Raw genomic sequence first — 14527 nt, forward strand, 5'->3', positions numbered from 1 at the left:
GAATACGTTCTCTACTCTTTACTGTATACGTTTGAGAAATGAGTATTTTAGGTGTTCTTCAATGGTTACCCGGAAATATTTGGTATAGCTCATTAATAAAGTTTAACCATGTACGTAGTAAAATATTGCTGCTGGGAGGACACTGTAAAAGATATGAAGAAATTCGAAACTAAACTAGGGCGAATGATAACTAATAATAAAACCAGGATAAGCGTCCCAGAAAAGCTGGGTCTTTCGGGGCAGTCTTTTGAGCAATCGTGGGAAATAGTTAAACATGCCATTGATCATATATATATAGATGACATGGCCGATCTCTCATTCGAACAAGTATACAGGACAATTTACACAATTGTTCTAAACAGAAAAGGATCAATGCTTTATGATAATTTGAAAACATACACAATAGAAAAACTACTTTTTTTTAGGGAAACAGTATTCAAGAACAATGCACCTGATTATGAAATTCTCGAAACAATGGCAGGATTATGGGAGACGCTATGTAATTGTTTTAAAATTACTGGGGATTTGATGATGTACATGGACAAAGTTTATTGCAAGCCGAATAGGTGCTTGGAGGTATATGATATGTGTCTTGATCTTTTTAGAACCGAAATACTCCAAAAGCGTTCCTCTTCTCTTATTTCAGCATTGATTTCAGATATAGATGGAATTCGTAGTTCAGGGTCCATGGACCCAAAACATACTAGCATGTGGAAAGTGTTAATAGGAATGATGGAAACGTTGCATGACAATAGAGACAACTTTTTCTTGACTGATTTTGAACCAGTTTTAATCAGCGCAACAGAAAGATACTATACTGATGCTATCAATATTAAATCGCTAACGCCGCTTGAGGGACTGGAAAAAATAAGGAAACTGAAGCAGTTCGAAAATGTATTAGATTCTTCTTTTTTGAATGCAGATTCTCACAACAAGTTAAAAAAAGTCTTAGGAAATGTCCTCATATGGGGAAAACTGAGTGATGTCATAGAGGATTTGACACATGAAGCAATGAAGCTCTCGGATGAAAGGCTGCTTCAAGAAATCTATGATTTGTCTGGTGAAAGGAAATATAAAACTACTATTATTGAGTCTATTAAATCCTATATTCGGCGAATTGCCACAGCAGTTCCTTTTAAGGATGGTAGTCGTAAAAAAGGGCAGAATGCGATTACATGGTCATCAGAAATTTTAAGCATATTCCGTAAGCAACGCTTATTTCTGGGTAATATTAAATTTGGTTCTGTCCAAGTCAATAGTTCAGTTACGTACAAATTCATTGGTATGACAATACTTCACGATGTTTTTGAGACCTACTTTTCTGAAGAAGGGGCGTTACCATCAGAGTATATTTCCACCTACGTCGACTACTGTATGAAGCAAACAAACGATAACGATGCCGAGGTTGCTAAAATCAAGGAAGATTTGCTTGACAGTACCAAATTGATAGAATTGCTATCCGAAAAGGATATTTTTGAAAGTACTTATAAAAAGCAACTCTCCAGAAGGCTGTTGCAGCAGAAATCTATACTAGAAATTGAAAAGTGGATGGTGCAAATGATAAAGGATGCTCTAGGGACTTTTTTTACTTTGAAACTAGAGATAATGTTACGGGATATTTCCTTGTCTTCAAGAATTTTGCAAGCATTTAAATCCTCAAGTACCAGCAGCATAGAATATATGAATTTTGTACCAGAGGTTTTAACAAGGACAAGTTGGCCTTTTCAAAGTACTAACCCAATTGATGAGAGTATTGCATTGCCTCCTAGGATGTCTCAAATGTTAATGGGCTTCGAAGAGTATTACTCCTTAAAATACAAGGAAAGAGTATTAAAATGGGCCCATCATTTAAGTGTGGTTGAGATTGGATGTCAGTTTAATAATGGTTACTACGAAATAAGTTTTTCTGTTTACGCCGGAGCTATTTTCCTTCTTTTTGAGAATTATGAAGAACTAACATTAGAAGAGATCCGTGAACTTACCCATATTCCTGAGGAAGATGTAAAATCTCTTGTAATGTCAATGTCAACAGTTCCTAAATGTAGAATTTTGAAAAGGTCGTCGAATTCAGGAAATGCTAAATTTTCCGTAAATTATTTTTTTTCTGCTCCAAATAGGAAAGTGAAGGTGCCAATTATTGCTGGTCCTGCTTCATCCCATAAATCGGACAACTTGGCTAGCCAAAGTTTGGTAGACACCTATGAAAATGAAAGCATTATGGAGGTTAATGCTGCTATTGTCCGTATCATGAAGACAGAAGGAAAGTTAAGCCACCAACAGCTACTGCAGAGAGCTACGAAGCATATGGAGCGTCGTTTTCATCTTACGTCCAGTACGTTCAAACGAAGCCTTCAACTTTTATTGGAAAAAGAGTATATACAGAGAGACGCAGACGACGCCTCTTGTTATCATTACCTTCACTGATGATTTCCTGGCAGATGAAGTGCATTACATCGTTATGTTTGTGTTCCACAAAAATGTAGGGGAAAGTTTCTACTTAAATGGTAGAAGAAAACAATATTCCTGCCTTAGCGCACTATAAAAATAATCCTCATTGAAATTTACATACTTTAATGTACGCGCTAATTGAGTGAGACGTTTGGCTTAGGTATTGATTAGGTTGAATCATATACATTAATTAGTATACAAAAACATCATATAAGGACACATAATAATATTATTCGGAGTATTTTATACTTCCTTTTCTAGGAAACTGAGCTCAAGTTATCTTTCAGCTTAAAAATTAATTAGATTATGATATTGTATGTGGAGTAAATTTTGCATTATAAATAAGGAGCCTTTTACGTTCTGCGTATTCTTTTTAATACTGTTTTAGAAATGCCATTGTTAACAGCGCAGAGCTTTGGACTTTTTTTAGATGCGTAGCGGCCGACATTTTACCTTTGATAAAAAATATATGTTGAATTTCTATGGTATAAAGAGAAGTTGTCGAGTAATAGCTTTACTCCTACAAGCATAGTGACTTTTTTTTCGACTTTCGGCAACTATTCAAACTTTCTAGGTTTTAGACTTTCCATTATATGATACTATGAGCGAAAGAAATAATGAAAATATAGATTCTAGAAACTCAAGCCAAATAGTAGAAACAGATCCTGCAGAAAGCAAGAATAAACACATCCGTAGCGCTTTGAGAAAACGAAAGGGTAGATTAACCGCCCAAGCTTATGAAGAAGATCAAGAAGCTATTTTGTCATCTCCTTTATTAACCTCTACGCCCAAAACAGTCTCTAGATCATTAGTGAGGCTGTATCCATATTTAATCGTTGTGGATAATTTTTTGAGCGTCATCACATGGTCCAATGATAACATATTTGTAAACGTGTTTGGAATATTTACCTTTACTGTTTGTGTTTTGTACTTTGGAACCATCACAAAGTATTTTGGACATTTAATGATTGTGGGTATAATATGGGCATATCTATTAATAGACAAGCACGTCCAAGAAACAATGGCATCTTGCCCTTCATTAGATGATATAATACATGTAATGGATAGAGTTTCTATGAAGTCTAGTGCTGTTTTATCACCCATTACTATTTTAAGCGCTCAAGATGTTAGGAGATTGTTATTTACTGTTGCATTCCTATCCCCAATTTACATTTTTCTTACAATGTTTGTGCTACCTCCAAGTTATTTGATGCTGGCGGGGGGACTGTATGTACTTACGTATCACTCTAAACTGATTAGAAGAATGAGGAGATATATGTGGAAGTTCCGCATTGTTAGATTACTTGTATTCTTCGTAACAGGATTAGACCTTGGGGGACCAGACAACAATAGGCGCTTATTTGCTTCTGTTAATAAGAAAATAAGGTCCTTTGTTTGGAATGAAGTAGGTAATACGTCTAGTACCAAAAAGACCGTTCTTTTCAAGGTCGCCCTTTTTGAAAACCAACGCCGTTGGCTTGGTATTGGGTGGACGTCCACTATGCTGAGCTATGAGAGGGCATCTTGGACAGATGAATTTCTGAATTCTTCCCCTAGCCCTGATATGTTTACATTACCAGAGAAACAGTCTGGAATGGCATGGGAATGGCATGATAAAGATTGGATGCTCGATTTAACAAATGATGGGGCAATTCAGCTTCCTGCTTCTGCTACTAAAACTAAGTTTAAGCCTGGTGCAGATGAAGGCTTTATATATTGTGACAATACCTGGAATAACCCATCAGCTACAGACACATATAAAAAGTACACAAGAATACGGAGGTGGGTCAGGACAGCTACAGTGACCACCACGTATGACAATGAGCCCAATGTGGAGAAAGTTTCGATGAATACCCTCGCTCCAAAAAGTGAGGATAATGATAAAGGCAGGAAAAGAAAGGTTTCATTCAGTGCGGCAAATGAAGTGCATATTATACCTTCCTCTAGTAACAGCAAATTAATAGAGATGTCAGACATTGCAATGGACGGTTCTCTATAATAAGTGCATGGAAAGCAGTGTTAGTACCTGCCCAGAACGGGAAAGACAAACGATATGAAAAATTAAGGATTTCTTCCATTCATCCTGAAGGAAGCGTTAATCTAGCTATGTGCTTCCATGGATTAGCGCATCTGGTGGCAATTACTCCAACCATAATTTTTTTCAGTGGTCCTCCGGAAAGTAAACTGAAATGTAATTTAGTGCATGTGTACGGATAGTTAGAACTATTAGAAAAATTAGTATTGTAACAAAACTGTAAACATTAAAAAAAAATGTAGAACTTAGAGTTAAAGATTTTGTGTATATATAAAGGCCAAGAAAACAAACTTGATTGCAAACTAAACAACATCTTCCATCTCTATTTCATCTTCAAAATCAGCTTCAGCCTCCCCTTGGGTATTCTCTCCCGCGGAACCTGTCTGCTCATCGGCTAATTCACCTAATGTTGCCTTCCTTTCCTCTTCTTTCAGTTTTTTATACTCGGGTCTTAAAGTATACTTGAACGCATAAGGTCCCTTCTTTACAAGAGTAGCAACCTTGTCCAAACACTCCTTTAAATGCGCTTCAGGTTGTCTAGTACGTTCCTTCAGCCCCTTTAGCGACCAGTAATCATACTCATCAAACAGCTTAAATAGATAGTCCAAAATTTCCTTCTTTRRCATACGAATAGATTTGATATTACTCTTAGCTTTCTCGCGTCCAACTTTCAAGAAATTAGAGTTGTCTGACCTCATAGACATACCTGTATGACTCATCGTCACACCAACGGTTTCATCCAAGGTTGTGATTCTTTCTTTGTTGTTAAGCTTGACAATGTTTCTTCTTTGTTCAACAATTTTGTGGTAATTTGGATCATTCATAGATGGCATAACTTGACATTCGTGACAAACTGTTCCTACAATAGCGGTTTTCTTAGGAATTGTTTTAACGTATGGAATATACCTGTCTCTACCATCTCTATCTGTCATAACTCTGTGATTGAACTTTTTTCTGTTGTTTCTACGTTTTTGTTGCTGCTGCTTCTTTTTGAGCTCTTCTTCGCGTTCTTGTTTTTTTAAATAAGCTTGTCTTTGCTTCTCAGGATCAGCTTCTAACTCTCTTTTCCGTTGTTGATACTTCTTTAAATTTTGTTCAGTGAAAACGTATTCATTCTCTACCACTTTTTTGGTGAGCTCTAAATCATATTCATGCGGTATAGAATCATTATCATTTTCATTCAAAAGTAGCGTGATTTTGCTGCCATCCTTGTTTATTCTAATCTTACCCAATTCTTGACCATACAGGTTACCTCTATCCCTCCATTTCTCTGCTAGAAACATTGGTAATCTGACCAACCAAACCTGTCTAGTACTACGTTCCAAGTCCAGGTCTAAAGATTCTTCATACACTTTGGTTTYATTGTTTTCAATATCATTACCATCAAAAACTTCCTCCTCCTGAGAAAGATACTCATCACCGGAAACGTTATCCGATTTCTCCTTCCCTTCAGAAGCCGCAGAATTAGCAGAAAGAGTGGGAGCCCCTGGTGCGTTACTACTCATAGTGATTGGTTTTGTTACGTTTTACTTTGAATATGGAGTTAAAAAGCCTACACAACTATTTTGTTCTTCTATTTCAACTTTGACAATTTATTCCCTTTTCGCATAATGGAGATAAAAAAAAACTGGCAGAAAAGAAATGGATTGGAAAGAAACTTTTAAGGGAAGTGCATTGCGCTTTTTTTGGCTGGTTGGGTAGTAGGAAAGTAAAATGGATTTAGATTTAAGTAGTATCTTAAAGGCTGAGATTTCTAAGAAACAAAAGGAGCTTAGAAACTCCAACAATGTTCAACCATTATCCCATGGAATATCCCAGGAACATGAAAGAGTGGACGCAGACGAAATACCCCAGAAGGCAGAACAAGATGAGAGTACAAACGAGGAAGTACCATCGGATTACCAGCTCGATGAAGATATTGTAGAAGTCATTGGTAAATTGGGAAATCGGCCAGAAAGAATACAAGAAGCCATAACTCAAGATAAGACTACTTCTTCAACGATAGATCCATCACAAATCGGTTCCACAAAAGACGAAACTGTTCTGTCAATGAAATGTAATCTTTATATTCACGAAATACTAGTTCATTGGAAGGCGTCCTTGGAAGAGTACCATCCGGAGTTGTTTTTAGATACTAAGAAGGCGCTCTTCCCGTTATTATTGCAACTGCGACGGGGCCAGCTCCCCACGGATTTGCTAATCTCCCTCGCTACTGTTCTTTATCATTTACAGCAACCTAGTCAGACCAACCTTGCCATTCAATCCTACATGAAACTCAGTATCGGGAATGTGGCCTGGCCTATTGGTGTGACAAGCGTGGGCATCCACGCCCGTAGTGCTCATTCCAAKATTCAAGGCGGCCAAAGTGCTGCTAATATAATGACTGACGAGAAGACAAGGCTATGGATCACCAGTATCAAAAGATTAATAACCTTTGAAGATTGGTTTGCCAAACAACCACGCTAGTCTAGTCTAGCTATTGACCCATTGTTTTTATTATCGCGTAGCACGGATTTTATATGCGACCAAAATAAGAAACAGAAATGCAGGAATGACTAGACTAGCCTTTGCTCAACCCTTTTGATAAGGAACCATCCGAGATCAAGCGTTGGAGTATATACACTGAATGACGATAATTTTGGATCCTGATAGAGTTTGGATAGACGGCTGCTTTGACTTCACACATCATGGGCATGCGGGAGCTATCTTGCAAGCTCGTCAAACGGTTTCAAAAGAAAATGGTAAACTTTTCTGTGGTGTGCATACCGATCACGATATTCAACATAATAAGGGTTCGCCTGTCATGAATTCACAAGAAAGATATGAACATACCAGAGCAAATAGGTGGTGTTCAAAAGTGGTTGAAGCTGCGCCGTATGTGACAGATCCCGATTGGATGGATAGGTACCAATGCCAATACGTTGTTCATGGTGACGACATCACCCTGGATGCTAACGGAGAAGATTGTTATAAAGTGGTCAAAGAAATGGGACGGTTTAAAGTTGTCAAAAGAACATACGGAGTAAGTACTACCGAGATCATACATAGAATATTAACAAATAATACGTTGGCGCCTACTCATCCTGATTATTATGCTAACACTCAAGAGCTAGGTTTTTATTCAGTTGCCGAAGATGCGGTTTCAAAACATTGTTATGTTTTTCAAAAAGATTTGAGTAACGTCCTGGTAAGTGGTGGATACGATTTCAACGTAGAAGATTGCGTTTATGTTGATGGAGATTTCGACTTATTTCACATGGGAGATATTGACCAGTTAAGGAAGTTGAAAATGGATCTCCACCCAGACAAAAAGCTGATTGTCGGCATCACCACAAATGATTACTCAAGCACAATCATGACGATGAAAGAGCGTTCTTTAAGCGTTCTAAGTTGTAGATATGTCGATGCAGTTATTATTAATGCTGATGCTGACGCATTAGCTCAGTGTAATTGGAAAAAATATCGTATAGGCACGGCTGTCCTCACGGAAGGCGGAAAGTTTAGCGAATACTTGACTAAAGACGTCATCGTCAAAAGAATAGAATCTCGAAGGGATGTCTATGTTGCGAGAAACCAAAAGAAAGGTATGTCCATTTAACCAAATATTTTGAAGAAGTCGTTAGAATTTGTATGAAAACGGATAAGGAATTTGTGTTACGTAAGTCGTTAAATAGGCATGCAAAATATATGTATATATGGAAACACTAGAGTGTTTTTATCTTAAAGTGTCCTTATTCCTTTTGGGTGTTTTCGAACTTCTGTTCATGTGCTTGAGAGTTTGACCCTCTTCTATCTTTCTTGAATACTGGAGGTATTTCACCACTGTCAATTAAATCATCGATCTCGTCACCTGGCTTACCCCAGTTACCTTTGCCGGAACCTTGTTTTTTGATGTGATTTGGGGATTCACCGTAGTTACCAGTGTGTGAGAAGTACTTTGGATTAGCTTTTGATTCGCGTTCAGTCCATTTATTTGTTCTAGTCATTTTTAATTGATTATGAGTTAAGGTTTTTGTTGTGTTTGTTTGTTTGTTTGTTAGTTGATATGTTTCAGCCTAGAGTCCAAAGTATACAGAAAGGACAATTGGTATTCGAGAAGTTTGAGAGAGTGTCAATACAATAGCCCTTTTATACGAAGGAAAGCCAGACGTGTCATTCCAAACCGCCTACCCCCTGTTTTCTAAGAGGTTCCCTGGCTCAGGCCAGGGAGCCGCCCCCACTAGCCTTTGTTACGTTAGCGAGAGATTTTCCCCCCGCGCCACGCCGCCCCCGCCAAAAAGGAACTGTGATATGCTCTTGAAAGAGGATTTGGTGGCAGGAAGGATAAACTAATCCCTCTGTGAGTTTCCTTGGTCCCAATATCTTTCTCTTTTTTTTCCGTTGGACAGTTGCATCTCTCGAAAGGAGTTACTTGGGTGAAATGAAACTGATCTAGCACCAACGTTTCTTGTTTTCTTCTTTGTTTTTGCCTTTTGATTATTGATGGGATTGTCACGATGACTTGAAGGGATTTTTATGGACTAAACATTAAAAACAAAAAAAAAAATGCTTACGTACTAGGCTCTTCTTTTTACTATATAATAATAACAGTATTTACGGTATGCGTTTTGTGTTAGAGAGAGAGAGTTAAATAGTTAATATAAGCTTGACTCTATCTGATACCGGCCAACCTGTTGGTATTCATGTGAAGATTGATATCTAAATCATCAGTACCCTCCTCAATGTTATTGAGACGTTTTTGCTGAGAGTCTAATTCTTGACCAGTGGTCAAAGCCATCTTCTTTAAACGATTACTAACTTGTTGGATTTGGTCCAAATTTCTATCAATTTCTAATTCCATTTCGTCATCTTCTTCATCATCTTCAAATTGATATCTTTTCGCCTTTTCTAAAATATTCTGTCTTTGGTATCTCTCACGTACTTCACTAGTATTACCATTTGCATTCATAGCACCCTCTATTCTTTGAGTGGACCTTGAGATTTGTTGATTTGTTTGTTCTCTCATCAATTTTTCTTCAATTTTCCTGTTCTTCAATTGCTCTTCTCTTTCTCTTCTCCTTCTTTTAGAATTGAACGGATTAGAAACATGAACGGCAAGTATACTACGATTCAACTTCTTTAATTCGGCAACTTTTTCGTCGGCCACCTTGTTTTGTACTTTCATCAAATCTAGATTTCCCTCCACACTGTTCAACTGTTCACTTTGGTGACCTAGCATACCCAGTGTGTTCATACCAGCTCTCTCGGCGTCTTGCGCCATTTTTAGTGTGTTTCTAGTAGAAGCGACAGAACTTTGTTTGGTAAACTTGATCTCTTGCTTGATTTCATCCACAGCCTCATCTTCTTCCTGTTGTTGGCGAGCTTCCTCTTCTTTTTGTATATCTTCGAATGTCTTATAGCCTCTCTGATCTTCATACTGGCCAGTAGTTGCATTGAGGTCTTGTTGCTGTTGCTGTTGCTCATCCATGAACCACTGTTGTTGCTGTTGTTGCTGTCTTGAACGTTGATCTACTTCAGATGCATTTAAATCTACAGAATCATCATTTGTTATTACTGCATTCAAATCGGGCTCATCTAATGCCACCCTGTTTTCTGCAGATTTGTCTGCATAGGCATCTTCAAAGTCGAACTCACCCCCTCTAGGTGCGTCGTTTAGGTCAACTTCAGTTTTTGTTTCTGCTTCATTGGCGGCAACAAATGATGGGGTGTAAGTCATTGGTGCGGGCTGCGATTGCGGTTGACTATTGTTTCTTCTGGAGTATGGATTTGTAGACCTGTTTGGGTTGGTATTGCTGTAAAGATCGTTTGTCATAGAAGCGTATGGATTTGAATTCGTGGCACTTCCATTTCGGCTACTACCAGTTTTGTTAGTAKTAACGTCATATCCACCACCGGAACTATTCGTATCAGCATAAGGATTTCTTCTCTCTTGCGTAGGGTTTGATGAGTAGCCCCTCTGGTCCGCCATTGGAGGTTTCCGTGACACTGAAACGGGAGATTGTTTCTGCTGCGCTTGTCTTGGATTAAAATTATCATTTGTTCGGTTTTGATTGTTGCTGACATTTCCACTGGACCAACTATTTCCTGCACTTTGGTTACTATAAGAGCCTCCATTGTTGAAGGAATTAATAGGTGCACTGTTATAGCCTCCTCCAAAACCACCGTACGCCGACGGATTGGCGCTACTCCCACTATTGCTCTTATTCGCCTGAAATCTTGCATAGGGGTCATCGTCATATCGGTAATCTTCGTTTTCAATAGCGTAAGGATCTTTCTGCATAGAATTAGACTCTGCAAGGCCTCCTTGTTGTCCCATGCCAGTTGAAGTTTGACTAGGCTGAGCGGTCGCTTCGTTACCATTGGCATCTAGGGGAGAGGCATTCAAATCCTCTAGTTCATCCCGTGGCTTAGCGTACTGTTCATAACCTGGTGGTGCATACACCTTATCTTCAGATTTATCATTCGCGAATTTACCATAAGCGGAAAACTTTTCTTTTCTTTTCTTATTTGGATTTTTGACGCTAATACCTAATTCCATCAAAGTGTCCTTATTTTGTTCAGATGTCGCATCCTCTGGAGGCTTAATCTTGAAGAATTTCTTCAACCCCATTATGTAGTGTGTTCGGTGTGTTCGTATGTCCCAACTCACTAAATTAAGTTGGTAAACAGCCAAAGTTAAATTTCTCCACTATACTCCTAAATAAGCCTTAAAATTACGCAAATTATTTGAATGATTAAAATAGGATGGACGCTGTTCATTTCTTTTGGAAGGACGGGTAATCCGAAAACCGCAAGTGTTTTAGCTCAAGAATATGGCGACATTTATACATAGACCCTGTGCCTTTATTGAAATCTTCCTCAGGACCACAATGTCCCAGATCAACCCTCTTGATGGTGGCTAGAGAAATGTCGAGAGAATACGTCGTTTTGGAGGATGTTTTTTGCCCCTATCACGCACTTCTTTCGATGCCAATAGCTCTGGCGGTGTCGTTTCTAAGAAAAACGACAATGCAAAGACAACCTAGAACAACAACAATAGACCAGAAACTGGGCATAGGCTCATAAAATTGGCTCAGATACCTTTGCTAAAGAGCCAAATAAAGAGAAAGTTACGAAATAGAGGAGAAAAAAAAAAGTATATATTACGTAATGGACCCCACAAAAGCACCCGACTTTAAGCCACCGCAACCAAATGAAGAGTTGCAGCCACCACCAGACCCAAAGCATACCATACCGAAATCTGGACCCATAGTTCCATACGTTTTGGCTGACTACAATTCTTCGATTGACGCTCCTTTTAATCTTGATATTTACAAGACCCTGTCGTCGAGGAAAAAAACTTCCAACTCAAGCAACCGAATGGATCATATTCCGTTAAATACTAGTGACTTCCAGCCATTGTCTCGGGATGTATCGTCGGAAGAAGAAGGTGAAGAGCAGTGGAACGGAATTGATTCCAAGCTGCAGAATGTTACGACGACTAACAATTTGGGCGTGTTAAAGAGCCAAATTGCTGACCTGGAAGAAGTCCCTCACACCATCGTGAGGCAAGCCAGAACTATCGAAGATTATGAATTTCCTGTGCACAGGCTAACAAAAAAACTACAAGATCCTGAAAAGCTACCTCTAATCATAGTCGCTTGTGGATCGTTTTCCCCAATAACATACCTACATTTGAGGATGTTCGAAATGGCCTTGGACGATATTAACGAGCAAACACGTTTTGAAGTGGTTGGTGGTTATTTCTCTCCAGTTAGTGATAACTACCAAAAACGTGGATTAGCGCCAGCTTATCATCGTGTCCGCATGTGTGAATTAGCTTGCGAAAGGACCTCATCGTGGTTAATGGTTGATGCATGGGAATCTTTACAGTCAAGTTATACAAGAACCGCAAAAGTCTTGGACCATTTTAACCATGAAATAAATATTAAGAGAGGCGGAATATCGACCGTGGATGGTCAAAAAATGGGTGTCAAGATTATGTTACTAGCAGGTGGTGATCTTATTGAGTCCATGGGTGAACCTCACGTGTGGGCTGATTCCGACTTGCACCATATTTTGGGTAATTACGGTTGTTTAATTGTAGAAAGGACTGGATCGGATGTTAGATCTTTCTTGCTTTCACACGATATCATGTATGAACACAGAAGGAATATTCTCATTATCAAACAACTTATTTACAACGATATTTCATCTACGAAGGTACGTCTTTTCATCAGACGTGGCATGTCAGTACAATACCTTCTTCCAAATTCTGTTATCAGATACATCCAAGAGTATAGTTTATACATTAATCAGAGCGAACCTGTCAAACAGGTATTAGATAGTAAAGAATAATTTTCATTACAAATGTCATAAAATCCTGTTTTAGCCCCGAGCCCTTTTTTGAAGTCTCAAAGTTTATATTAACGACTTCTATTTTTAAAAACGTCGGAAAAGAGAGCGTTTAAGTTCATGATATGAAAGAGGTTACAATTAAGTACCAATTAATAATCAAAGATCGCGTGAAGCACCCTAAAATGTTATGTAACACTAGCCATTAGAATATAACTACAGCAGTATAATATATTCCGCAACGAATGTCCCATCGACAGGAACTCCCGTAAAAAGGTGGGCGTAGTCATGAAGGAATGTTTCTAGCAACAATGCGGAAATTGTACCATTAATAGTGTGGCTATTGTATCTTAAATCATTTATTGGGAGCACTGTTAAAGATACTTCTTTAAAATACGGGTAATGAACTCGCCACGAAATTTTACACACTTGARCTTAAAATGCCATGTAGTGATGTATATTGCATGCGACCATATAATCTTTACATGTGGTTAATTAGAAGCGTAGTAGGGTGTATAATATGTCCAGTTCACGAGATAAGAACGCTTTGTATTTGCCTTGGAACGAATGCATTTCCATCGCTTCCGTCCTAATCGGCGCATATGCATCGTATAAATATTATAAACTATGCAAGGCGCAGGATATACCACGTCCAAAAGATGGTGTGGAGCAGCTAATAGGAAACACTCCCCTGGTTCAGATTAGATCCCTTTCCAAGGCCACCGGAGTTAACATTTATGCAAAATTAGAGTTATGTAACCCAGCAGGAAGTGCTAAAGATAGAGTAGCATTAAACATAATAAAGACCGCAGAGGAACGAGGTGAGCTAATCAGAGGCGAACCTGGTTGGGTGTTCGAAGGAACAAGCGGTTCAACAGGCATTTCTATAGCCATGGTCTGTAATGCACTAGGATATAGGGCACACATTTCTTTACCCGACGACACATCGTTAGAAAAGTTGGCATTACTAGAAAGTCTCGGTGCTACAGTCAATAAGGTTAAGCCTGCCAGTATTGTCGATCCAAACCAATATGTTAATGCAGCTAAGAAAGCATGCGATGATTTGAGTAAGGAAGGTAATGGAGTAAAGGCAGTTTTTGCTGACCAATTTGAAAATGAAGCCAATTGGACAGTACACTATCAAACCACGGGTCCAGAAATTGCCCATCAAATGGAAGGAAAAATTGATGCGTTTATTGCTGGCTGTGGTACCGGTGGAACGATAACTGGAGTGGCCAAATATCTAAAGGAAAGCGCAAAAATTCCGTGCCATGTCGTTCTTGCAGATCCACAAGGTTCAGGCTTTTATAATAGGATAAACTACGGCGTGATGTACGACTATGTAGAAAAAGAAGGTACAAGAAGGAGGCATCAGGTGGATACTATTGTAGAGGGTATCGGGCTAAACAGGATTACTCAAAATTTCCACATGGGCGAAGAGTTTATCGATGAATCGATACGTGTCAATGACACTCAAGCTATCAGAATGGCAAAATACCTATCAGTAAACGATGGGCTATTCGTAGGAAGTAGTACAGCTATAAACGCAGTAGCTGCTGTTCAAATCGCGAAAAGACTCCCTCCTGGTGCCAATATTGTAATTATTGCATGCGACAGCGGATCAAGACATTTAAGTAAATTCTGGAAAGAAGCTAAACAAATAGAGTATGACATATCGTTAAAGGAGATAACAGGTGGCATTTGATGACG

At 38.7% G+C, this 14527-nt stretch overlaps 9 protein-coding genes across 9 annotated transcripts; 6 read left to right on the forward strand and 3 right to left on the reverse strand.

The window, feature by feature from the left end:
- Window positions 1–108: 108 nt before the first annotated feature.
- On the forward strand, window positions 109–2424 carry CUL3 (cullin CUL3; the record flags this gene model as incomplete). Its single annotated transcript, XM_018365125.1, has 1 exon — window positions 109–2424. The coding sequence occupies one exon, from the start codon at window positions 109–111 to the stop codon at window positions 2422–2424; it is 2316 nt and encodes a 771-aa protein (XP_018222225.1).
- A 625-nt stretch (window positions 2425–3049) lies between these two features.
- PEX31 (peroxisome biogenesis protein) lies at window positions 3050–4447 on the forward strand (the record flags this gene model as incomplete). The annotated part of the gene is made up of 1 exon (XM_018365126.1): window positions 3050–4447. One exon carries the CDS (start codon window positions 3050–3052, stop codon window positions 4445–4447), a length of 1398 nt encoding a protein of 465 aa, XP_018222226.1.
- Window positions 4448–4785: 338 nt separating this feature from the next.
- On the reverse strand, window positions 4786–5988 carry TFG2 (transcription factor IIF subunit TFG2; the record flags this gene model as incomplete). Its single annotated transcript, XM_018365127.1, has 1 exon — window positions 4786–5988. One exon carries the CDS (start codon window positions 5986–5988, stop codon window positions 4786–4788), a length of 1203 nt encoding a protein of 400 aa, XP_018222227.1.
- Window positions 5989–6196: 208 nt separating this feature from the next.
- On the forward strand, window positions 6197–6949 carry PRP18 (mRNA splicing protein PRP18; the record flags this gene model as incomplete). The annotated part of the gene is made up of 1 exon (XM_018365128.1): window positions 6197–6949. One exon carries the CDS (start codon window positions 6197–6199, stop codon window positions 6947–6949), a length of 753 nt encoding a protein of 250 aa, XP_018222228.1.
- Window positions 6950–7109: 160 nt separating this feature from the next.
- On the forward strand, window positions 7110–8081 carry ECT1 (ethanolamine-phosphate cytidylyltransferase; the record flags this gene model as incomplete). The annotated part of the gene is made up of 1 exon (XM_018365129.1): window positions 7110–8081. The coding sequence occupies one exon, from the start codon at window positions 7110–7112 to the stop codon at window positions 8079–8081; it is 972 nt and encodes a 323-aa protein (XP_018222229.1).
- Window positions 8082–8214: 133 nt separating this feature from the next.
- Window positions 8215–8469, reverse strand: STF2 (ATPase-stabilizing factor family protein; the record flags this gene model as incomplete). Its single annotated transcript, XM_018365130.1, has 1 exon — window positions 8215–8469. The coding sequence occupies one exon, from the start codon at window positions 8467–8469 to the stop codon at window positions 8215–8217; it is 255 nt and encodes an 84-aa protein (XP_018222230.1).
- Window positions 8470–9134: 665 nt separating this feature from the next.
- SEC9 (Sec9p) lies at window positions 9135–11093 on the reverse strand (the record flags this gene model as incomplete). Its single annotated transcript, XM_018365131.1, has 1 exon — window positions 9135–11093. One exon carries the CDS (start codon window positions 11091–11093, stop codon window positions 9135–9137), a length of 1959 nt encoding a protein of 652 aa, XP_018222231.1.
- Window positions 11094–11632: 539 nt separating this feature from the next.
- On the forward strand, window positions 11633–12820 carry NMA2 (nicotinamide-nucleotide adenylyltransferase NMA2; the record flags this gene model as incomplete). The annotated part of the gene is made up of 1 exon (XM_018365132.1): window positions 11633–12820. One exon carries the CDS (start codon window positions 11633–11635, stop codon window positions 12818–12820), a length of 1188 nt encoding a protein of 395 aa, XP_018222232.1.
- A 517-nt stretch (window positions 12821–13337) lies between these two features.
- MCY1 (putative cysteine synthase) lies at window positions 13338–14522 on the forward strand (the record flags this gene model as incomplete). The annotated part of the gene is made up of 1 exon (XM_018365133.1): window positions 13338–14522. One exon carries the CDS (start codon window positions 13338–13340, stop codon window positions 14520–14522), a length of 1185 nt encoding a protein of 394 aa, XP_018222233.1.
- Between the last annotated feature and the right edge of the window lie 5 nt (window positions 14523–14527).

The sequence above is a fragment of the Saccharomyces eubayanus genome, chromosome VII, assembly GCF_001298625.1.
Source record: "Saccharomyces eubayanus strain FM1318 chromosome VII, whole genome shotgun sequence".
NCBI lineage: Eukaryota > Fungi > Ascomycota > Saccharomycetes > Saccharomycetales > Saccharomycetaceae > Saccharomyces > Saccharomyces eubayanus.